The sequence below is a fragment of the Oratosquilla oratoria genome, chromosome 2, assembly GCF_046742065.1.
Source record: "Oratosquilla oratoria isolate Oo_2021 chromosome 2, ASM4674206v1, whole genome shotgun sequence".
Taxonomy (NCBI): Eukaryota; Metazoa; Arthropoda; class Malacostraca; order Stomatopoda; family Squillidae; genus Oratosquilla; species Oratosquilla oratoria.
In genome coordinates this window covers 43,270,060-43,296,502 of record NC_134778.1, presented here as the reverse complement: position 1 = coordinate 43,296,502, position 26,443 = coordinate 43,270,060, and the positions used below count along the sequence as shown (strand labels likewise).

General features: G+C 38.3%; 1 protein-coding gene across 3 annotated transcripts in view; it reads right to left on the bottom strand.

Annotated features, from left to right (window-relative positions):
* Positions 1-8,537, bottom strand: part of Tbp (TATA binding protein) — a 37,730-nt gene extending 29,193 nt beyond the window's left edge. Inside the window, exons 1-3 of one of the 3 annotated variants that reach the window (XM_076208055.1) lie at positions 8,515-8,537; positions 1,335-1,655; positions 569-699 (exon numbers count right to left, since the gene is read on the bottom strand). In XM_076208055.1, the coding sequence (XP_076064170.1) occupies positions 569-699; positions 1,335-1,628 (425 nt within the window). In that variant the 5' untranslated portion in view covers positions 1,629-1,655; positions 8,515-8,537. Of the gene's footprint in view, positions 1-568; positions 700-1,334; positions 1,656-7,781; positions 7,857-8,514 lie in introns of those variants that run through there. The other 2 variants (XM_076208047.1, XM_076208064.1) reach the window with 2 other exon arrangements.
* Between the last annotated feature and the right edge of the window lie 17,906 nt (positions 8,538-26,443).

Genomic DNA, 26,443 nt, shown 5'->3' with positions numbered 1-26,443 from the left:
TGCCTTCATAAACAATCGGTTTCCACCCTGTATAGCCCTGGCCACTACTCCCAAGTCCTGTAGTAGTTCGGCCCACCTAAGCAAGCCATAACAATGTGCATTTTGTCTTTAAGTTTGTGATGTGTTGTTTGTAACATGTATGTATCCTATGTTAGGCTAAGAATCTTGGGCGAGTGTGTGTGTGTGTGTGTGTGTGGTGAGGGTGTTATTGATAAAGAGGAGTGGTATGTATTTGTGTTCTGCTGTCCAATTGGTAAGAAGTGTGGTTGTGGATTTGGTTGGGACTATTTTGATTCAGTCTGTAGTGAACCAGGTGTTGAGCAAGTTGAGGTACAGCTATAGCATTTCTGTGGCTGTCTGCATTACGATATAAGGGAAAAGAAGCCCTTGCTATATAGATAGATTAATTTTTCCATCAAGTTTAATATGATGGACAGTAGTGAGATTGGTCTGTAAGATTCAGGGTTTTCATTTGAAATATATGTTAAGGATGCAAACCTGAGTGGTTCTGAGTGATAAGAAAAAATGTAGGCTACATATACACATATACATATATGTATGAACTCACTGTAGTTGTGGGATAATATATAGGTCACTAGGTGTCATGGGGTTACCAGTTGCTGGTGTTGATGGTCCTGTGGCCGAGCCAAACATCCCCACACTTCCACCAGGACCGCCAGGGGCAGGAGACAACATGTTCTGATGGGTTCAAATGACAAAGATGGTAAAATAGTAATCTGTTATAAATATTTTAAAAAGAATAAACACGGTTCCCAGTCACAGAAAATTATAATAACCACAGACAAATTATTTTCATGAGAGTTTAAGATAGCAATATTCCACTGATAATAGGGACAATATAAGGTACCAATGATGGGTGCCTGCACAACTGATGTACAGGAGAATCATCTCCTTAATGTTCATCTTCAGTTTACAATGTAACTAAGAATTTTATCATCTTTTAAGACTAATTATTATGGGTCTTTGGCAAGGATACTAGCAGCATTGGTCAGATTATATTTCCCTACGCATTAAACTCTCTTAAACCATGCAGCTAACAGTGATTTGAAATTAAATTGACTAACTATTTTTTCTTTAATATTACAAATAAATATGTATGCAACATACAAAAAAAAAAAAAAATAAGTCAATGTTTCAAAATCACTGTTGTATGATTTAAGAGAATTTAATGCTTAGAGAAATATAATCTGACCAATGCTACTAGTATCCTTACCAAACACTTATGCTCAGTCCTAGATTATAAAACTCTCAGTTAACAATGTTATACGTTTTCCCTCATAATTACCACTACCATGGCACTTGAATGTTCTTACTGGAGTGTGAGGCTGCATCAGACTGTGAGGAGTAAATCCACTGCCAAATGCTTGCTGTGTCTGTTGTTGCTGGGTCTGTTGTTGTTGGGTCTGTTGTTGTTGCTGTGGTTGCTGTTGCTGTTGATGCTGTTGCTGCTGTTGCTGATGCTGTTGTTGCTGCTGCTGTTGTTGCTGTGCTGACTGTTGTTGCTGTTGCTGCGCTGATGGTAATATCATGTCTTCTTCACCAGGATGTGGTAATGGAGTCCCAATACTGGGTATGCTGTACTCCGGAGATGGTAACATATTATCCATGATGGTGGTTTGTTGGGATAGCTATTCCTGCAAAATTAAGAGAAAAATTTAGTCAAATATTTATAATAATGAATATAGATAAAAGTGATGAGTCTTTTAAATGGTTGTAATTCCTCCTACTAAATTAAATCAAACATACTACATACCTGATTCCTTAGTGCCTCATATCTTTAGCTAATAAGAAAATATGCACAGAACTTACAACAAATTAAAAATATATGTAATATGGTTGCAGATCAAATAAATGTATTGCCTCAGATCTCAGAATACCCATAGCAGATCCTGGAGGGGCTGAGGGGCCTGAAGCCTCCCTCCCAAATTTGTTCTTTCATAACCTCATTGCAGAGGTTGAGAAACCTGATTAGTGCACACTGGTATGTGGCAGAAAGCAGTAATACAGTAGGAGAATTGTTTATTCCCCCATCATTCAATTAAACACTTCTGTGAAAATAATTGGAAGGATATTCAACATATTATTGAGGGTAAATTTTTAAAAATGTAAGATTAATGTGGGTAAAAGAAAGGTGATAAGATGTACAAGGGGAAAAAGTGGCAGCAGACTGGAGGTGAGTATTAAGGGGAAGAGACAGGAGTAAGTGGATAGTTTTAGATACTTGGGTGTGAATGTGGAAGGAAAGGGAGGAGTGGATATGGAGGCAGAATGTAGATTGAGAGAAGCAAGTAAATGCCTTGGGGGATTAAAAAGTGTAATGAGAAACAGACATCTATGAATGGATACTAAGAGGAGGTTGTAGGAAGGAGTGATTGCACTGACAGCATTGTATGGGGCAGAAACATGGAACATAGAAGAGGAAGAGAGGAGGAGTTTGAATGTGTTTGAGATGAAGTGCCTGAGAAATATGATAGGGATTTGGCGGGATAGAGTGAAAAATGAGGAGGTGAGGAGGAGAACAGGATTGGGAAGGGAGTTGGGAGATAGGGTTGATGAAAGAGTATTGGGATGGTTTGGACACATGGGAAGAATGAGTGAAGAAAGATTAGTAAAAGAGGTGTGGAAGGCAGAGGTGGAAGGAGTGAACATGAGGGGGTGACCAAGGATGAGATGGATGGATGGGGTAAAAGGGGAATAAGGAAAGAGGGGAATGTCTGTTGAGGAAGGATGGGAGAAGACAGAAGATAGAGGTGAATGGAGAATGGTTGTGTATGGATGATGCTGTGATGCATGAGGTGGAGTGGGTGGGGGATGGGGGTTGAGGGAGTATGTGTGAAAAATAAATTGTTGCAGCCAGAAGGGGTTTCTCACAGTCTTCTTTTTTTCTGCGAAAGGGGACAGAGATGGGGGGTTGCCGATTTAATGAAGCAGCCTTGCTATGGATGTGCTGTCTTATAACAATGCTTCTGACCCAGGGCGATGGGTGAGATGCAGGGATGACCCGTCATCCAGGAGGAGTTAAGGTAAGAAGGAGGGAGGGGGTGGATGAGAGTGGAGTATGTGGGGATGGAATGGGTGGGAGTGGATTTTATGCCTTTGTTTTTTGACTACCTCTCTTATAATGGGAAAAAACTTTGGTATATGAATGTATAAGCACTTTGTTATATGTAAATATCAATGATACTAGCCTTTTCAACAACAAATAATCACAACATGAGTAAAACAAAATAATGCATTGAAATTTTATGTTATGGAAATATACACATATTAAACCAATGCACCAATATTCCACTTAAAGTACATATACATATACAGAGAGCTTTTTCTCCCTTATGATGAAGGTAGCCAAAGTCAAAAGGCATAATTCCACTCCCACCCATTTCATCCAAACCCACTCCATTCCCATTCACCACCCTTCCCTCCCTCTTTTCTTGGGTCCTCCTGGATGACGGGTTATCCCTGCACCTCCCCATTACCCTGAGTCATGGACAATCCAGCAAGACACACCACATCCACAGCAAGGGCACTTCATTTAATTGGCAACCCCCACCTTTCTGTCCCCTTATGCAGAAAAAAAGAAGATAGGGAGAAATCCCGTCTGGCTGCGACAAAATATCATTCACTACTGACCACTCCCTAACCTCCCCCAATAACCCCATCAGGGTACTGTAATTTCATAGATTATAATACATCAACATAATCTACATTCTTATGGGCAGGAATCGATAACAAAAGAAAGTAACTAAAAGCAATACAATAGCAATAACGGTAAAATTTTAGTTGTGCACACCCATTTGATATAGCAATAGAAAATTAGTGATTAATTTTGTAAATTATAATAGATCAACGTAATGTGATTTTCTTTGCGGAAATCAATAACAAAAAAGTTGCTCAATTGTATTTTCTAACGAACAAAGTCACAGCGGTTGAATGATACACCATGTTTGTTTTGATAGGTGCAGAGGTCGAAGAAATTAAAGGATGATAAATTAGTCTGTTCTAACCTATGTAACCTAACCAATGTTTAGTAATTCGGTATCTCAAATTCTAAAGATCATCCGGGTTGTTGTCATCTTCATGGATGCTGACAGCCTGATTATTATTGTACCTCAGGCAATTAACTGATGACAGCACAACCCCGTGTTCTCTCATTAAGTCCAAGGAAGCCATATTGTCTTTGTAACAGTGCTTATTAACGTCACCTTGAGTTGGAGAACACTCGGTCCACAATGCGAAAGCTGTCGTCTGATAGTGACTGGACTGGCATGGTGTCCATACCATATCATAGCAGCTTCGTTTGTTAGTAAATTTGCTTGTAGCAAGTTTTTTTTGTTTTTCATTTATCTAATTTTCTAATGCTATATCGCGTAGGTGTGCACAACTAAAATAATACCGCAATAACTCAAGAGTTCTACATGAGCTTCAAGATGCCATGTTTGTTTTGATAGATTTGGAAGTTGAAGAAATTAAAGTATAATAAATTAGTCTAACTTAACCTCCTATGGGGTATACATTTAGTAATCCTAGCAGTTACTGGGGTCATCATCATCATCATGGATATTGACAGCAGGTTTTGATGTCAGTTAATGATTTTTTTATGTAATTACTCTATAAAATTAATATTTAATATATTGTATTGATATATCACTTAGGTATGCATTAGGCAGCCATCGCCATCATCAAACTGACACTGATGGGACTGAACAAACGACACAAACATGGAATCTTGAAGCTCGTGTCAAGCTCCATTCAGTAATATTTAGCTTTTAACAAAGTATTTTGCTATTGATTTTCACCAAGAAAAATATGTATTACGTTGACGTACTTTAATTCACCAAATTAACATTCAATTTTGTAATGATACATTGCATTGGTGTGCATTTCGGTAAATTTTTGGTTGTACACACCTATGTGATATAACAATAGAAAATTAATTTTGTAAATTATAATAGATCGACGTTATGCAATTTTCTTGGCATTAATCAATAACAAAAAATTTGCTAAAACCTACTTACTAACAAAGGAAGTCGTGGCAGTTGAATGATATGCCATGTATATATTTTTTTAAAAGATACTAACGTCAAAGAAATGAAAGGATGATAAATTAGTCTATTCCAACCTGACCTTACCTAACCTATATTTAGTAATTCAGTACCTCAAATTCTAAAGATAATCTGAGCCGTCGTCATCATCAAGGATGCTGATGGCCTGGTTATTATCATTATACCTCAGGCAATTACCAGATGACTGCAGAACCCTGTGTTCTCTCATAATATTCAAGGAAACCCTATTGTCTTTGTAACAGCATTTATTAATGTCACCTGGAGTTGGAGAACACCCGGTCTTCAATATGAAAGCCATCGTCTGATAGTCACTGGACTGGCATGGCATCTGGACCATATCCTAGCAGCTTCATTAATTAGTAAATTTACTTGTTGCAAGGTTGTAGTTATTTCCGCCAAGAAAGTCACATTTTACATTCATGTATCATACATACATACATACATACATATACCAAAGGATTTTTTCCCCTTATACGGGGGGGGGGGGGCATGGTTTAGCCAAAAAGAAAAAGGCATAGAAACCACTCCCACCCATTTCATTTCCCATATATTCCACTCCCCTCCCTCCCTCCTATCTTGGCACCTCCTGGATGACAGGTCATCCCTGCATCCTGTCCACTGCCCTGGGTCAGAAGCAGTGTCGCAAGACACAGCACATCCACAGCAAGGCCGCTTCATAAATTCGGCGACCCCCCTCTCCATCCCCTCATGCAGGAAAGGAGAAGACAGGGAGAAATCCCTTCAGGCTGTGTAAATTTTTTTCTCATACTTCCTCACCCCCCATCCCCCACCCACTACCCCTCATGCATCACAGCCTCATCTATACACAACCCTTCTCCATTCACCCCTATCTTCTATCCTCTCCCATCCTTCCTCTACAGACATTCCTCTCTTTTGTAAAGCCCCTTTTACCCCATCCATCCATCTCATTCTAGGACGACCCCTCATATTCACTCCTTCCACTCCTATTAATTTTATAAATTATAATACATATTCACTGGAAGGAGTGAATATTATAATTTACAAAATTAATCATTTTCTAATGCTATAGCATGTAGGTGTGCACAACTAAAATAACACCTGCACTTCTTTAGCAATGCCTAACATTATCATTAACCTCTTCAGTACGGGCCAAAATCTTGCGGGCAGCATTAGCTGCCAGACATACGATGTGTCGTAACTTGCATCATAAAATATAGTCACTGCTTATATCGATCGTTCTCTCTTTCACCCGTGAATTTTGATAACCATAGAAAATGTGATGAAGACAGTTTAGAGAGTATGTCATTACGCAGGGGCAACTACAATAAATATAATCAAGACGCCGATATGGCAGCCTCGCGTATCCACTTGCTCCTCATGCCGCCTACGTATGGGGCACCGTATGGAAGGGGTTAATGATGCAGAAAGTTGGAAATAAAGTTAAGGTAAATCTTTAGTTTCGACCATGGGAGGAATATAGCAATAGAAAATTAAATATTAATTTTGTAAATTAAAATGTATCAACGTAATATGCAATTTTGTGTGCAGAAATGAAAATAAAAATACCTTGCTACAAGCTAAATATGCTAATGAACGAAGTCGGTAGCATAGGATCGGGACGCCATGTTTGTTATGGTAGATCCCAACGTCGAAGAAATGAAAGGATGATAAATTCGTCTAAGGTAAACTAAACTAAACTAAACTAACCTAACCGGTAAATCTTTAGTTTCGACCATGTCCATGGGAGGAATATAGCAATAGAAAATTAAATATTAATTTGTATACTCCGCAAGCTGAGAGAGTGGTTGAAAAGCCCACCAACGTCTCTCACGACGACGACAACGAGGACGAGCCGGATGACATCTAATTTGCAGGTAATGATTTATTAAACACAGGTTAGGTTAGGTTACTTTAGTTTAGTTTAGTTTACCTTAGACGAATTTATCATCCTTTCATTTCTTCAACGTCGGCATCTACCATAACAAACATGGCGTACCATTCATCGTACACGACTTCGTTACTCAAGAAATCTGTTTTAGCACCTTTTTTTTCATTTCCGCACACAAAATTGCATATTACACTGATACATTTTAATTTACAAAATTAATATTTAATTTTCTATTGCTATATTCCTCCCATGGTCGAAACTAAAGATTTACCAAAATTAATTATAATCATACAAATTGGTGAAACATATTAGAATATGAACTTCACACTTAGGATGTATCAAGAGATGGGAGCCATATACTAGATAGTCTCTTGACCTCTGATTAAACTGAAATAGGTAAGCAGTAGAAAAATAATTCAGGGAATGTTGGAAAGCTAAATTACTCGTTATTCATAACTGGCTATCACACGAGCACGACTGTTTGTGAATTCCATAAAATCTCTTTCAGACATAATCAAAGGGGATTACTCCATGTCCATGACTTTGTTATTTGTACAAATGGCCAAATCAATGTACACATGAATTTGAACTATTCTTTACTAGTTTCATTAATCTATCAAGATCATTACCATACACAATATCTGAAAGATGTGGTGTATAAAACAATTGAATATTATCTGAAGCTCTTGACACACAATTTGCATCACATTCTTATTCGTCAATTAAAGACTGAAAAGAAATGTCATTAATATATCACAATATTACTTCCCCTATTTTTCGTCACTCTGCACAAATATTCTGTAAAATTGAGCACAAAATGTAATTACCGGGTTGTACAGTACACACAAATTCTAAACAAGCGAAAGCCAGTCTCCGAAATTGTAAACAAACATGATCTGGATCACAATAACCTGTCGTATAGTAATTATAAACTGTTGTATACTTTTTTCAGATTTAATCTCCCTGGTGTGTATGAACCATTATCAATACATTCCTTATTGAGGTGTGTCAGGATAATATGTAGCTGAATAGAATGACTTAGTGACAGTTAATAGAAAAAAAATAGATAACTTTGGTAATGAAGGGATTAATCGAGATATGTAGCCTTCTGTACCCCATACCGACCACAATCTATGCCTAGCCTAAATGTAATTCTCAAAGTAGTTCTGTGGAAGAGGCCAAGCTCAGGCCTATGTATCCAGTTCTAGACTTTAAACTTAATAAGTGGTGGTAGTGATATGAATTTGAATAAGATTGTTCTACTGAATTTTAGCTCTGTAATTATATAATAAATCTTATTTACCCCATGCTTTATCTAGATTACACTCAAATATAATAACTGATTTTGAGTCTATCACATACTGTGGTAATGCATCCCAATTATTTACCACTATATTACAAAATGAGTTCTTCTTTTTATTCAACCTTGTTCTATTCTTCAATATTTCATATGATGTCCTCAGGTTCTGCCATTTTCCCATAGTACAAAAATATATTGACCCACTTCCGGATCATACATTTCTATTACTGTTAGGATCTTAAATGTTTCAATCATATCACCTTGCGCCGGTGTAGTAGCGGCACTCCATCCGCCAACACCGACCGCGTTTGAGAAACCCCTCTCCCATGCAGACCGGGCCGGGACTGATGACATCACCAACGCGAGCGGAAGCGCGCTCACTCACCAGGCCTCGCAACTGACCCATAGCCAAAGGGAAGGCGGCCAATCAGAAGACTATAGTCAGCGCAACGAGAAGTGACCGCTAAGGCGGGGTTAGGAGATTTCCCGGTGTTGCCACATCTCCACAGATAGCACGGCCCGCACGGCTCACACTGAATGCAGTGTGAAGGGGGCGGGGCCAGAGAATATATGTAGCGGCATCGTCGCTCTCTCTTGCTCATATGCCATGTCTATGACTCGAGGAAACGAAACCTTTGTATAGAAAACATTGCTTTGATTTTTACCTCAGTGGTGGTGTGTGACAAAAAAATATAATATAATTATACGTGGCAACATTATAAAAATATAAAATAAAATAAAATTATAAAATAATTATATGTGGCAACACAGGGGACTCACAATGTTCCGCCCTAACGGCCATTTCTCGATGCAACGAGTATAGTCAGACACCGGGACCTGACTGTGAGCCGCTACCAAAATTTAAAAGACGGCCTATTACCAACGGAAGGCAGAACAGCCCCTTCGGTCACTTTTGGTACCAACTAATTGCTCTCTTCCGCACTCCTTCTATAGCTATAGCTTCTATGTCCTTCAATAAATACGGTGCCCATATTTGGTTTGCAAACTCCAGGTGTGGTCTGATTAGAGCTGCGTAGAGGAACTAGAATTTCTTCATCCAAGGAAATAAAGGTTCCTCTGATGAACCCTGCAATTCTCTTTGCTTTGTCTACTTTTTCTGCGAGATGGTTTGAAAACTGTAGCTTGTTGCCCATGATTACTCCTATATCCTTTTCAGAGCTTGTTTCTATCATCTTCTCATTCATGCTATACCCATCGTTTCTTATACTACAGTTTCCAATTCGCACGAATTTACACCATTTTGAATTAAATAGTAATAGCCATTTATCCGACCGTTGCTTCATACAGCCTGTGTCTTCTTGAAGAAGCTTCATACAATCCTGGGTTTTAATTTACCTGTAGATTTTGGTGTCATCTGCATACAAGTATATTTCACTTCCACTTTCTTATACTTTGGGGAGATCATTGATATAATGGATGAACAATAATAGTCCCACCACAACCCCTGAGGGACACCACTTTTCACATTATGCCATTCTGATTTTTGGCTATTCACTATTACACATTGTTCCCAGGACTCCACAAAACCTCCGATCCACTTTTAAACACTTATCTCCAATGTTGTATTTTTTCTAAAAAATATCCTATGTGGCACCTTATTGAGGATCTTCATAAAAGCACAGTTAATTATGTCCACTGTAGCATTTTCATCAAATATCTGAATCCATATATTCAATGTTTTTTTAGTGGAAGAAATGTAGATCTACCTGGTAAAATCCAAATTGCTTCTTACTAAATAGTTTATTTGATTTCACGCCGTTTATGATTTTCTCTCAGAATAATGACTCCATTAATTTACATACAATACTTGTTAGACTTATTGGTCTGGAGTTTGCAGGGTTACAACAGCTTCCTTGTTTAAGTATTGCACTTATATAAGAGAGGAAGAGGAGGCAAATCAAGTAGAGAAGAAAAGATAAAAGGTGTAGATGGAGAGGTAATAATGGATGAGACAGCAGTAAGAGGAAGATGGGCAGAGTATTTTAGGGAGTTGCTAAATGTAAAGGAGGATAGGGAGGGAAAGGTAGTTGCAGTGGGAAGCACTAAGAAAATGACAGTGATAAACGAGGAAAATCGAGGAGAAATAAAGGAAGGTGAGATGAAAACAGTTATTAAATGATGAGAGCAAGTATGGCACCTGCGTTGGACGGGTGTCATGCAGAGTGTCTAAAAAGGGGAGGTACAGTGATGGTGGACTAGCTGGTTAGGTTATTTAATGTTTGTCTAAAAGAGGGTAGAGTACAGGAGGACTGTAGGAGTGCCTGTATAGTTCCACTTTACCAGGGAAAAGGGTACAAGTGTGAGTGTAGTAGTTTCAGAGGGATCAGTTTGTTGAGTATAGCTGGGAAGGCTTATGGGATGGTTTTGATTGAGAGGATTAGGAGAGGAACAGAGGGAGTAATTGGTGAGGAACAGTGTGGGTTTAGGACAGGTAGGGGTTGCGTAGATCAAATTTTTGTGGTAAGGCAGATGTGCGAGAAAGCTATAGGAAAAGGTAAGAATGTTTTTCGGGCCTTTATGGATTTGGAAAATGGTAGACAGGAAGGCACTGTGGGAGGTATTGCAGATACATGGGATAGGAGGAAAGCTGTTAAGAGCAGTCAAGAGTTTTTATGGGAGTAGTAGAGCCTGTATTAGAATTAGAAATGGAGAGAGTGAGTGGTTTGAGGTAAAAGTAGGACTTCACCAGGGATGTGTTATATTGCCTTGACTGTTCAATTTATAAATGGAAGGGGTAGTGCGAGAGGTAAATGCAAGTGTAATGGGTCGGGGATTTGAGATGGTTAAAGAAAATGGAGAAAAATAGGAGATAAGCCAGTTGTTGTTTGCTGACGACACTGCGCTTGTAGCAAGATCAGAAAATAGTCTAAGGAAGTTAATGACAGAGTTTGGGAAGGTGTGCGAAAGAAGGAAGTTGAAGAAAAATATGGGTAAATGTAAGGTAATATGTACAAGGGGAGAGGATGGCAGCAAATTGCAAGTGAGCATTAAGGAAGAGAGACTGGAGGATGTGGATAGCTTTAGATACTTAGGTGCGAATGCAGCGAGAAAGAGAGGAGTGGAGGTAGAGATAGAATGTAGATTGAGTGAAGAGTGAAAGTGCACTGGGGAATTAAATAGTATAATGAGAAATAGACATTTGGGAATGGATACTAAAAGGAGATTGTATGAAGGAGTGATTGTGGTGACAGCACTGTATGGGGCAGAAATATGGAACATAAGAGAGGAATAGTTTAAAGGGATTTCTCCCCGTCTTCTCCTTTTCTGTATGGGGGGACGGAGAGGGGGGGGTCGCCGAAAATGAGGAAAATGGGGGAGAAATAAGGAAAGCTGAGGTAAAAGCAGTTATCAAAATGATGAGAGCAGGTAGGGCACTCGGGTTAGATTGGTGTCACGCAGAGTGTCTGGAGGAAGGAGATACAGTGATGGTGGGCTGGCTGGTGAGTCTGTTTAATATGTGTCTAAAGGAGGGTAGAATGCCAGAAAACTGGAGGAGTGTCTGTATAGTTCTGCTTTACAGGGAAAAAAGGGGACGAATGTGACTGTAGTAGTTTCAGAGGGATCGGTTTGTTGAGTGTAGTTGGGAGGGTTTTGATTGAGAGGGTTGGGAAAGGAACATAGGGAGAAGTTGATGAGGAACAAAGTAGGTTTGGGAAGGGTAAGGGTCGCGTGGATCAAAACTTTGTGGTAAGGCAGATATGCGAGAAAGCTTTAGGATTTTTTTTGTTTTTTATGCCTTTGTGGATTTGAAAAGGCTTATGACAGGGTAGCTGTGGGAGTTTTGAAAATATATGGGATTGGAAAAAAAGTTGTTAGGAACAGTTGTGAGTTTTTCCAAGAGTAGTGGAACCTGTGTCAGAATTAGAGATGGAGTGAGTGACTTGAGGTGGGGGGTGGGACTTCGCCATGGATGTGTCTTGTCATCATGGCTGTTCAATGTGTACATGGATGGGGTGATGCGAGAGGTAAATGCAAGGATAATGGGCAGGGGATTGAAGATGGTTAAAGAAAATGGAGAAAATGGGAAGTAAGTCAGTTGTTGTTTACTTATGACAATGCACTTGTAGCAGGATCAGAAGAGGGATTGAGGAAGTTAGTGACGGAGTATGGGAAGGTGTGCAAAAGTAGAAAATTGAAAGTAAATTTGGGTAAAAGTAAGGTGACGAGATTTACAAGGGGAGAGGATGGTAGCAAGATGAAAATCAGTACTAAAGGAGAGAAGCTGGAGGAAGTGATAGCTTAAATCCTTGGGGTCGCATGTGGCAGGAAAGGGAGGAGTGGAGGTAGATTGTAGATTGAGAGAAACAAGTGTCCTGGGTAATAGTGTAAAAAGAAATAAACATTTAGGAATGGATGGTATGAGGAGATTGTATGAAGGGGTGAATGTGTCGACAGCACTGTATGGGGCAGGAACATGGAATGTAAGATAGGAAGAGTTTAAATGTTTGAAGATGAAATGTCTGAGAAGTATGGTAGGGGTTACAAAGTTGGATAGAGTGAGAAACGAGGTGGTGAGGAGGAGAGGGGGTGGAAAAGGGGTTGGGAAATAAGGTTGATGAAAGAGTATTAGAATGGTTTGGACACATGGAAAGAATAAATGAAAAGATATTAGTAAAAAAAAATGTGGAAAGCAGAGGTGGGTGAAGTGAACAAGAGGAGGCAACTGAAGATGAGATGGATGGATGAGGTAAAAGGGGCATTGAGTAAGAGGGGGGTGTCTGTTGAGGAAGGAAGGAAGAAGGCAGAAGATAGGGGTGATTGGAAAATGGTTGTGTATGGATGACGCTGTGATGCATGGAATGGAGTGGGTGAGGGATGGGGTTGGGGATTTAGGGAGTGGTTATGTGTGAATAATATTTTGACGCAGCCCGATGGGATTTCTCCCCATCCTCAATTTTTCTTCATGAGGAGACGGAGAGGGGGGTCGCCGATTAAATGAAGTGGCCTTGCTATTGATGTGCTGTGTCTTGCTGCAGTCCTTCTGACCCAGGACAATGGGCGAGATGCAGGGATGACCCATCATCCAGGAGGAGTCAAGAAAAGAGGGAAGGAGGGGTGGTGAATGGGAGTGGAGTGGGTGGGAATGAAATGGGAGGAAATGGAATTATGCCTTTTGACTTTTGCTACCTCCCTTGTAACTATTTGTTTTAGCCAATACATTGATAATGTATACCAGGACCAGTAGGTTTCGGGTGCTAGTACAGAGCCCCGTGGGTCCCCACTATTTACTTACCTAAAACCTAACATTCTATCCTTTACAACTGTCCCCATGAAGTTTTAGGAAGTTCTTTATTCCTTCCAGGATGTACGTTTTAAGGCCTTCTGTATAATCCCATTTTATATTAATTTTTGTGAGTTATACTATAAAGATATTTCTCACACAGTTTATTTGACTATCTTTTGTAGTGCATTGATAATCTACCAAACTAGTCTTTTCTAAATATTATGTGCATCTGTATCTTACAATTCTCTCACACAATTTAGCCACCATGCAGGTCATGGACACTAGTCTATAGTTTAGAAGTTGGCTTTGTTCAATTCTTTAGGCCCTATTCTTTCTTATATTGAACACAATTAGCTCATAAATCTTGTCCATCAGTTGTTCTCTACATTCTTTGAGTATCCAATGTAAGATCCCACCAGAGATTAAGGTTTTTCTTACATCTAGGGTCTCTAGCAATTTATACATTTTTTATACTTCCATTTATGTCACCTAACGTAATGTTTCTGGCTATTCCTCTCACCCCTTAGTAAACTTAGACTATAAAATTTTATTCATTATTTCAGTTTGCATTTTTTATTGTATCTATATATACTGTAGGACAGAGACCAAAGAGTACTGACAACATCGTCTTTAACAGAAGGAACAGACACTGGAAAAAATAATACGAGTACTGAGAAAATAGACATCAAGGTCTACAATATTCTAACGAAATCTTTACAAAGGGAAAGCATTAACTATTGTAACGGGACGGGTGTAACGGTATCGTTACATCATCTCCATCCAATGTTACTTATAGACACAAGATGTAACGGGGTCGTTACATCATCTGCAGAAAGGGGTCACTTGCACACACACCTTTAAGTTTTGGTTCTTTATTTGTCACATCTTAAGCAACTTAGTTTACACACTATTACACAGTCTTATCACTAGGGCACGTCACTAGAACCGACTGTCCGCTCTCTGGTGCGTCTGGGTTTCATTCACCGGAAACGCTGGATATGCAAAATTTCCAGGTCCCAGCAATTATATTTACATTGTTTTCAATGGGAGTATTTGGTCTCCCACAACCAGTATTCTTATACTTGATTATTTATTACATCCCATTTATTTATTATATATTATTTCCAAGGGGGAAAAGCTCGTTGTTATTGGGTTGTTCAACAATGTTGTGAGTTGGTGGTCGACTGCACTTATAAGTGTGCGTTCGTGTGTGTGTGTGTGTTGCCTGGTGGTCGCGCTGCTAGAGATTGATTGGGTCAGCGATTTGTGTGTTGCATTGGACCTCGTGATGCTGAGTCGGCGTTTGATGCTTGTGGTGGACAGTGAGTGAGGAAGTGGGTTATATGACTGGGGTTATATTACTCGTCTTGTATATGAGGCGTATACACTATAACAATAAAATGGCTGTTAGCCTTCTTAGTAATGATTATTACAGAATCGGGGAACATTACTATGAGTTATAACTAGTAACACCAGGTTAATGCCCTGACGAAAGTTATTGATGGTATTAGAATTAGTTCGAGTGATAGCGGGCCTGCAATGATCACTCGTTCCTATGGAGGGCGCTGTCACTCCAATTATGATGAGCTATGCAAGATTTTTATTCATTTATTCATTCACTAATTTATCAATTTGTATTTATCTATTCACTTGTTTGTATATTTATTTGGTTATTTATTTATCTATCTATTTATTTATCTGAGCTTAAGATAAGGGGTAGAAAGGGGTTTAGGGCGTAGAATCCTGAAAAGAAAGACAAAAGACAAGGATAACACCTGTAGTTGATCTATTTGTTTTGTAAAACCGCGACAACCACGTGGCGTGGAGCACATGTTGTCTCGCCCACGCGAATAGATCTGACTCGCCTATGACAGTACGACCCTGCATGACCTGACCTAACTTAATCCAGTGCAATTATGTATTTACGCACCACGAGGATAGCTGTGATGGTCTCTTGGAGGAAAATAAGTATCTGTGATGACTCGGAGGACAAGGAAGCGGTAGATAAGCTACCCAAGACAAAGATCAGTGAAGGTCTTGTACATTCAGACAGCAATCGGTGCTTTATGGACCTCGAAGACGGAGCCAGCGGCGATGACGGAAGGAGCATCACCGAGGACGCCTACGCAGCTTTCACCGTGATAAACGACAGGGTCAACAACGAAAGGAGCTCCACCAAGGCAGATGACAGCGTCCCCCCCCCCCCCCGAATAGCAGCGGCAATGGAGACGACGGATGGACAGTGGTTGGTGCTGCCAAAAACCGACGCGCTCCTCGAGCAATTGTAGCCCCAAGTTCAAGCTAGTGGAGACCAGCGGCCACACCAGCCAATATCAGGCCGTTTTATCCCTCCAGCAAGACAACGCAGGACTAAACACGGCCATTAAACTACACCTGAAAGGGGAATATTTTCTCATCCCCAAGGACGACGAGAGCACATCGAGAATGCGTGCTCTCGCACAGGGTCCTTCCCCCAAGCTGGTGCTGCTGGACTCCAGTGACAAGCGCATCAAGGGCCTCGTCCAACGTTTCCCAGTGGATATGCCCCTGAAAGCGGTGAGGGACCACCCCAGCGTCCTCAAGGCGTAGCGTCTCCGCAGTACGCGGAACTACAACCTGCCAGGTTCTAGTATAGCTTGAAGGGGATCCTACAGGAGAAGCTCGACCTAGGACCATTTGGAAAATACACCCTAAGGCCCTATGCCTATGAGCCGACACGGTGCTACAAGTCCCAATGGTACAACCACCTGCAGAGTTGCTACCCCAACACCGCGGAGTGTGGAGTCTGCAGCCTATCACACGCTACGGAGATGTGTATCGAGAAGCATAAGGCAAACCAGGCCACCACAGCTCAGTGCCTCAACTGCCAAAAGAAGCACCACACGTGGCACCCTCGCTGCCCAGAATGCCTCCTACGGCTCCTTGGTGACAGGCGTAACTATCAAGGCGAGGGGCGGACCGGGCCTCCCCCCCCCCCCGCCCCGTAGCAGCAGCAGCAGCTCCGATTCATGCCTGCTCCCCACCTACACCCCCAGCTTATGGCCAAGGTTTGGAGGACAAACCCCATCCTGTCCCAACCCAGGCCCAGCCCTCAGCTAGTCCCCAAGCAGAGACCCACAACCCTCAGCGCAAGAAACGCCGGCGACGGCAGAGGAAGACATCAGTGACTCCAATATCCCCAGCAGTGAGAACCGCCCCTGCAACTTCCACCACCACCACCACAGTGCCCCCAGCTGAACTCCCGGCCGGAGACAAATCGGCGACCGAAGTTCAGCCGTCTGCCACCCTACACACACCACTCCAGGAGATGCTAAACGCATTTGTACCAGTGATCAGACGCCTGCTATAGCAGCCAAACACTGTATCAGGCAGAGATGAAGACCTGTCCTCTTTTCTTCTTCGAGAAGTAATGGCAGCCACTTTCGAGGGCGCATTACCCTCCCCTCAGTGGGATCTTCGAAAATCTCATAGAATCCGCTCTTATAAACACGTACTTTAATCAGAATATAACTATTACGACAGTAGAATCGACTGGGATAGTGTGCAAAACTATTTCTAAAAGGGAGTGTGTGGTTTAGAAGGATTACAAAGGATTACAAAGGAGGAACATGCCGACAGGAGACCTTTTGGTCCGTAACTAGGTCGGATACGAAAAAAGATTATAATAACGACAGATAGATAAATAATAAATAAACAGATAAATAAATAAATGAAAAGTATAATATCATAAATAATAATAGATTAAATAAATAAATAGGTAAAGTTAGATAATAAACAAACAGGTAAATAGTAAATAATAATAAATTGACAGATGAATAATAATAAATTATAATCAAGCAAACAATAATAAACAAACAGACAAATGATGGAAAATAATATAAAATAAATTGCAGGCATTACAGCATCTTGTTTCGGTGTTTATCTAAACGAATCTTAAAGCTTCGAACTGAACTATATTGCACTGTCTCTGCAAGAGGTTTATTCCATTCATTAACTACACGGTTGGCGAAGTTGTTTCCACCAATCCCAATTTAATTTCTATTTCCTGACAATTTGAGACCATTATTTCTTGTCGGATTCTCATTCAGTGTGAAACTTTTATCACTTGTTATGTCAATTCCCTCTAGAATCTTAAAGACCTGTATCAGTGACCTCTGAGTCTACGCTTTTTTTTTTCTTTTTTAAGAAAACAGATTCATATGTTTTAGTTGATTTTCGTATTATTTATTTTTGATATTTGGAATCAGTTTTGTGGCTCGCCATTGTACTTTTTCCAATCTCTCAATATCTTTGAATTTCTTTTGGATTTCTTTATTTTTTGTTATTTCATGTATGAAAATATAACTTAGAAGAACTTAGAACCTTAAAATGCACGTTTCTAGCATTTTATAGTCTTGATTTTATCCAAATAACGGTATCTTAAAAGTGCCTGATAGCAGACGAACTTTTCAATGTCGTAGTTACATTTTCCACTGCTAGGGCATATGATGACGTAACAGCTGTTGTTTGCATTCTTCAACATGGCCAGCACGCAATATGAAAATTATTTCACATCGAGTGAAGAAGAATTATCGGATTTGGATGCCCTTTCGTGTACGGTACAAGGATACATTAAAAAAAAAAAAATTATATATATATATATATATATATATATATATATATATATATATATATATATACAATAGACTATGTAAAAATGCACATTATTTTTATGAATTTACAGCAAAATGAATAATCATAGATTGATACTTTTATTTATTTCAGTATGTACAGGTATCCTGTCTATCGTAATTTAGTGAAGTGGTGTTGGCCAAGGTCTAAATATACAGGTCAGACCGTTTGAAATCTTCTGCGCAGCTTCTGACGTCATTTGGCTGAGTCCATTTTCTCTTTGTGATACACTGAAGAAAACTGTGAAACGCCAATATATATTTATATATATATATATATCTTATATAATATTTGTCAGAATATAACTAATTGCGTGGAGCGGTGCGAGCGAAGGCAACGTCATTTTCCAACGACGGACCAGCTTCAACTGACAGCTATAGGACCCGCTAACCCCACTTTGAACAGCCAGGTGACGTTCACGGGCCCGCTGCGCCAACTCTCTCGAAATTCGGTCGGAAGTGGTTAGACCTTATATTCTTAGATCTTGGTGTTGGCAACGACTTGGCAAAAGAAATCGCCTGTCCCTTTCAGTGTGTGTCAGAGCCCGAAATAGGAAAAAATGGCCTGCGACAGATGAACATTAAACAGGATTTAAATACCCTTCAGCAATGACTTTAGTTCAGATTCTTGGAATTATATTCGGAGTACTATTTGTCCTTGGTATATGAAAAGAGTTCACTGTGTTGGACGATTAAACCTGGACCTTTGTTTCTGGGTGATGTCAGACTTCTCTTGTTTTTCATACTTGGAACAGACTGGTTCAGGAACTTTCATAGCGGACTGAAGTTTGGCACCTCTTTCAAGCTTGTATGATGGGAATTCAGAACGGAACCTCAGTAATTCACCAAGTAAAATCTGTACATATTCTGTAAATACAAAATGGAGATTTATGGTTTGTACATTTTATTGTTTAGTTTGTCATATTATCAGAACAATACCAAATTTTTAGGCAAGTATTAATTTTGGATTTATCACATTGCTCCAGTAGGAAGTCCTATGCAGTTTCACAGTTTGGATGCAATATGTAGCACAATAATGCTTCATACACTCACCATATGTTAGATCAACCTTCTTCTCCTTCGCCACTCCAACACCTGCTTTGGCTTTGGGATAAGATATAGCCCATTGCGCCTCTCCATTTTTTCCAGTTTTCTGCTTTTTACATGAATTTTCATTGAAATGAAGGGCAGCAAGTAGTAGTCTGAAAGTGGAAAATTAATAATGATAATTTTCAATCACCATGCATGCATTTTACCATTCTCAATATGAATTCAGCCCCCTTGTGCCTGAATTACCATAGTGAAATTACATCAAGAGATGTTTGAAGTTACATATGTACTTGCCTTCCTTTCATTGCTTCATAAAAAAGTGCTGGGACTTGGGAGCAAAGAAGCACACAACCTGGTGATATGATTCCAGCGCTTATGTTTGTTGACAAGGCGAGCTGCGAGAGCCGACCGATATCCCTGAGAAGTGCTTTCTACCTTACTATGAACTCAAGCACTTTGTGAGCTTTTGAACCTGAAAACAAGGTGATAAGCAGGCTGTCGCGTGGTGTACGATTGGTAAGCAAATGTACGTCTATAAAGCAAGTGCAAAGCTAAAAACATGGTGCTGTGTTGGCAGTTGCTATTATTCCCCGTCAACCAGTTCTACATGCCAATTCTTTGTGAAACGCTTCACTACACTTTGTATTATAATTTACAAGAAACGCCAGGTTCACACTATCAAAGACTGTTGAATTTTATTACATTGTACAGGAGAGAGGACAAAAAACTGATGAAATATTTGACAGTGTGAACTGGGCTTTTACCTTCTTTCAGCCATTTCTTATCAACAGAGGTTGCCGACCCCTTGACGAGAGCGTTTGAAATTCGTGTCATTTTCACACGATTGAAGATGATCCCTGCGCTTGAATTTTGTCTATAGGTTGTCATCGTACACTTTGAATTTAATTTTCATCCTACTCCGGCATTTGAATTTGATATATTCATGTCATTCTACACATGATATATTGATTCTAGTGACAAGAGCGTTTGACAAATGTTTGTCATTTTCACCCTAGATAGTAAGTAATCCATGCGTTTGTTAATTTTTAATTGATCCTACTCCACAATTTAAATTTTATGTATTCATGTCATTCTACACACAATATCTTCATTCTAGCGTTTGGTTTATATGTGTAAGATGCCATACTGCACTTGACAACTGGACAAAGACGCCAATACAGTAATAACATCTCAAATTTTCCTCCGAGATATCCACAGGAGGGCTTGAGTACCATTTCCTGCTGCCATGAGGGTTGTGGATTACTCGACAATGTATTATGAAGTAATAATTGATAAATAGCTTGTCTATTTGTTTCTAATTTCTCATATATGTATTTACTTAGTTTTATATTTATCACTTCACGTATCTATTTATTCACTAGTTTATCTATTTAGCTATCTGTTATTTATATAGTGATTTAGCTATATATGCGTCATTTCATTCATCCATTCACTAATTCATATTTCTATATTTTATGATTTAATCTATTCTTTTTATGCATTGATTTTTTACTTATATATGCAAATATTTATTCATTCATCAATTTATTTGTTTAATTTTTGTAAACTAGCTCCTTGATTGTATTGTAAGATAAGCGGTATTACTAATAATACGCGTTTATATACACCTTACGAGAATAGGTTAAGACATTCCTTGACTGTTATCGCAATCTATACGCTTCAATGCCGACACAATTTAACCTCGTAATATTCGGGTGTCAAGCTATGCGCGCCTGTGTGTATTTACCTAATTGTATCTACCTAAATGTAGTGTACATGCAGGCGCGAATCCAGGAATTTCTGGAAGGGGGGGCGATGGTTTTTGTTTTTTTCTAAACCGGTGGTTTCTACTCTTTTTTCACTCTTGCCTCCATTTCCAAAATTTGAAACCCATGCAACCCCTTATATCAGCAGTTTGATGTTTTTTGTGGGTGAAAGAAACATTGTACAAAAACTTATTCCAGAAATCAGCACGTATTATTAATAAGTCAAAACAAGACATAATGCAACAGGTCTAACAATTATAACGCAAATAGGACAAAATTATTTATAAACTTGAAAACACACACACACAAATTAGCAAATTAAACCGCTGGAACATTTGTCTAACCTAAATTGATCAATAAACACATTTATTTTCTATTCTTAGCATCCGCTCTGAACTCTGCGAATAGAGCCTTGATTTCACGAATCAGTGAGTACGCAGATACCAGGTCACCGTCCTTCTTCTGCTGGGTTCTGCTTGGGTTGATTGTATCCGCCAAAACCGCCTCTGCTACAACCAATCAAACGAGGAAACGGGGGTCTCGAATCGTAGCGAGTAACAGCCTAGCGCTGGCATCAAGCTTCATCTCATCTTCTAGGAAAACTACAATCAGAGGCAGAAACTCGACAAATACGAAGACAGCATCATGCCGCTTCAGTCCATCTGTTAGGGCACAAGCCCACCAGATTTTTTCGGTTTGCTGAAGAAAGCTTCATGAGCTCAGTGAAGCTTAGTGTCATCATGCTGCTGGAGTTGTTGTAATTGTAGGCATTGTTGATGACCTGAACAAGTTTCACTTCCTTCACATCACAGGCCTTGGCTACCACAAAGTTCAGCCAGTGGTTGAAGTAGTGGATCGGTTTGCAAGGTGGTATTGCTGCATTATTATAGCGGTACAACCTCTAAATTTCCCCCATCATGGCACTTGCCCCGTCAAAGCCTAGGCTACGGCATTTCGACATGTCCAAGCCAAGGCCCTCGACAGTGCGGACGAGCAATTATGCCAGACTTTTACCGGTGAGCTCTTGCAATATTTGAATTGTGTAGGGGTGGCTTACTGGTTATATACATACACACATATATATATATATATGTATATATATATACATACGTATATGTATATATATATATATATATATATATATATACATATATAAATACATATATATATGGGCAGGAGATTTTCTCTCAAGCATGTATGGTTAAACTTAATGGCAAGATTATTATTGCAGAGTTTTGTATCTGCCGTTGCTCTTTCTCTGGTGACATTATAAGACAACTTCCCATGGAAGGGAAAAAGATTCTCAGAGAAAGAGAAAAGGCAGATAAAAAAACTCTGTAATAATAATCTTGCCATTAAGTTTAACCATATATATATATATATATATATATATATATATATATATATATATATATATATATATATATATATATATATACATACATATATATATATATATATATATATATATATATATATATACATATATAATTTTTCAACAATAAATAATCCCAAAATGCCTTCCTTACCCTCCTAGTATACCCTAAATACAGAACTATCCCACACCCTCCCAAAAACTAATTTTTAAAATAATTTCATTGGTACAAAACCTCTCAAAATATTTTACCGTCTAAATATGCTCTATATGAAGTCTTTCCAAAACCGGAGTACCCAATAACATGGAACTATCCCCAAAAATTGCGTATTAACCGAGCTATGACTTTTGATAAAATAGATCTGCAGTATCTACACCAGGGGTTCCCAAACTTTTCAGCTCATCGACTCCCTTGTAAAGTTTAAGATTTTCTATAGACCCCCAAACAATGAATTCAGGAATTATGTCAGTTTATTATTACAAGCACCCGGCTGACGCCGGCCGTGGCTCCGCCACGGGTGATTGGCCTGCGGCGCCGCTCGCTGTGCTCGCCCAGGTTAAAACAGTGCGCGGGGGGAATAAGAGAAAGATATTGATTCTACTTTTTATTATTCTTTATCTTTTGTACAATCTTTTACATGCTTTAACAATTTTCTTGGTGGAGAAGACTCACATTCACTATTGCTGCATCTACACGGAGTCTCCGGGCAATAACGTCAACCTGTCATCAAACTTGATTATTTCTCTGTCGATGATATAGACGCCCTTTTCCTTTTCTTGCAACAATTTCTGCATTTTTTCCCTTCTCTTTTCCCTTATCTTTTTTTTTTTTCGTTTCTAAAGCCAATTCAGCAGCCATCCGCTTTTCTTTTAGACGATTTTTTTTTCTCTAAAGCCAATTTTTCCTCAATTAACCGCTTTTCTTCTTTCTCTTTTGCAAGTCTCTCTCGTTCTTCTATTCTTTGCTTCGCCTTTTCCTCGTCTTGACGGATTTTATTCAGTCACCTTTGGTCACGGGAGTCTTTCATAGATTTCCTGATGGCGTATTTGTTTCTTCGTTTTGCCTGGTTGGACGTTTTGAAGGCCTTCTCTAGATAATACATTTGATGTTTTTTGTGGTCGGGTTTTCCGCCCGATTTCACAGTTTTTATACCCGACGAAATAATGTTTCGAGAAATTTTCAGAAACGCTGTCTTCAATTTCTCCGTCAAAAAGTTCAAAATTGTCAAACATTTCGTCAGAATACTCGAAATCTTCAACTTCTCGTAGCGTCTCGTTGAATTTAAGCACTTTTCGTTGCAATTCTCGAACAGATGCGTTGTCTCTGTACAGATCCGGGAAAGCTTTTGTGTTCGTTACGTAACTGGGCATGCAGGTTCTTGTCATTCTGCAGTTCTGTTTTTTATTTTTTCCGGTTAACTGTAATCCATTTCCAAAAGTGGCGAAGACGCCTTTTCTTGTTAGCCTCGGGTTCCCTGGCGGGCATGGTGCCTAAGATACAAACCTTACGTGACGTGGCCCAAAAACGCCGGACCCCTTTCCGTTTTCGCTCAAGCTCACTATGGTTTTGTGAAAACTGACAATTTGACAAAACTCCGCGCTTTATAGTAAGTAGATTGGTGTTGTTATTGTTATGTTAGTAATATCATTATTATTATAGTTGTTGTTGTTGTTATTATTATTATTATTATTATTATTATTATTATTATTATTATTATTATTATTATTATTATTATTATTATTATTATTATTATTATTATTATTATTATTATTATTATTATTATTATTATTATTATTATTATTATTATTATTATCATTATTATTATCATTATTATTATCATTATTATCATTATCATTATTATCATTATCATAATTATTATCATTATTATCGTTATTATCGTTATTATCGTTGTTATAGTTATTATTGTTATTGTTGTTATTATTACTATTGTTATCATTGTTATTGTTATTATTGTTACTATTATTATTATTATTATTATTATTATTGTTATTATTGTTATCATTGTTATTATTATTCTTATTATTATTATCATTATTATTATTATCATTATTATAATTATAATCATTATTATAATTATAATCATTATTATTATTATTATTATTATTATTATTATTATTATTAATAATATTATTTTTATTATTACAATTTTTATTATTGATATTATTATTATGATTTTAGTTAAGGAATGTGTAATATCTTAAACAATTATTTTAGCTCGGTATTCGTAAACGAAACACCTCAAGGTGAATTCCAAACTGAAACCTGTGAAAAGTCTAGGGTAAACTTACTCGGTACGGTAAATATAACAAAAGAAAAAATTAAAAGGTGTATAGACAAACTCAAAGTTAATAAAACACCAGGGCCTGACGGCTGGCATCCAAGAATCTTAAAGGAAATGAAAAATGAGATTGTTGTTCCATTAGAAATTATTTTCAAGAAATCCATCATATCCGGAGATGTCCCAAGAGAATGGAAGCTAGCTAACGTTACTCCCATATTCAAAAAAGGTGACAAAAAGAAACCAAATAACTATAGGCCTATAAGTTTGACTTCAATCGTAGGAAAAATAATGGAAACTATCATCAGAGATGCTATCGAACATCATTTAGAAAGTAACCGTTTGATAAATGATAGCCAGCATGGTTTCAGACGGAAACGTTCTTGCGTGACTAACTTACTCGAATTCTACAACACAGTTATCTCGAATTATGACAAAAGAAACAATATAGATTTAGTATATCTAGACTTTGCAAAAGCTTTTGATACCGTCCCACACGAAAGACTACTTACTAAATTAGCTTTGCATGGAATAAGTGGTAGCCTATTAGGTTGGACTAGTAATTGGTTGAATGATCGAAAACAGAGAGTTGTTTTAAATGGACAAACTTCTGGATGGAAAAGTGTTGCAAGTGGAGTTCCTCAGGGTTCCGTTCTTGGGCCACTTCTATTCATAGTATATATAAATGATATAGACCATGGACTAAAATCTACTGTTTCCAAATTTGCTGATGATACAAAACTGTGCGGAGTGGCAAATGATCACTCAAACCAATTAGATATTCAAGAAGATTTAGATAAATTACAGCAATGGTCTGAAAAGTGGCTAATGAAATTTAACACAAGTAAATGCAAGGTAATGCACATAGGTAAAAATAACAGTAAGTACGATTACAAGTTATTTGGAAATTCGTTAACAAAAGTGGATAGTGAAAAAGATTTCGGCGTAATTATCAGTAACGACCTCAAATCATCCAAGCAGTGTATTTCAGCCTCTGAGAAAGCAAATAAGATTCTAGGACTGATTGCGCGATCTTTTGATTTCAAAAGTCCATCACTCATTAACAAGCTATATAAATCGTTAGTTCGTCCACATTTGGAATATGCTGTTTCCGTATGGTCACCGAATCTCATTAAAGACATTGACAGATTGGAAAGAGTACAACGGCGAGCCACAAAACTGATTCCAAATATCAAAAATAAATCATACCAAAATCGACTAAAACATATGAATCTGTTTTCCCTAAAAAAAAGTGTAGACTCAGAGGTGACTTGATACAGGTCTTTAAAATTCTAAAGGGAATTGACAACATCAAAAGTGACCAAATTTTCATATTGAATGAGAATCAGACAAGAAACAATGGTCTCAAACTGTCCGGAAATAGATTCAATTTGGAAGTAGGTAGAAACAACTTTGCCAACCGTGTAGTTAATGAATGGAATAAACTTCCTGCACAGGTAGTGCAATGTAGTTCAGTTCAAAGCTTTAAGAATCATTTAGATAAATACCTAAGTAAGATGCTGTAATGATTATAATTTATTTTATATTATTTGTTTTTGTTTTGTTATCATTTGTCTGTCTGATTTTTATTTATTATTAGTTATATGTCAATTTATTATTATTTACTATTTACCTGTTTGTTTATTGTTTAACTATACCTATGCATTTGTTTATGTATTTTGTTTGTTATTTACATTATCATAGTTTTTATTTATTTTATTATTAATATGATTTTTTTTTCGCATCCGACCTAGATATGGATCAAAAGGTCTCCTGTCGGCAT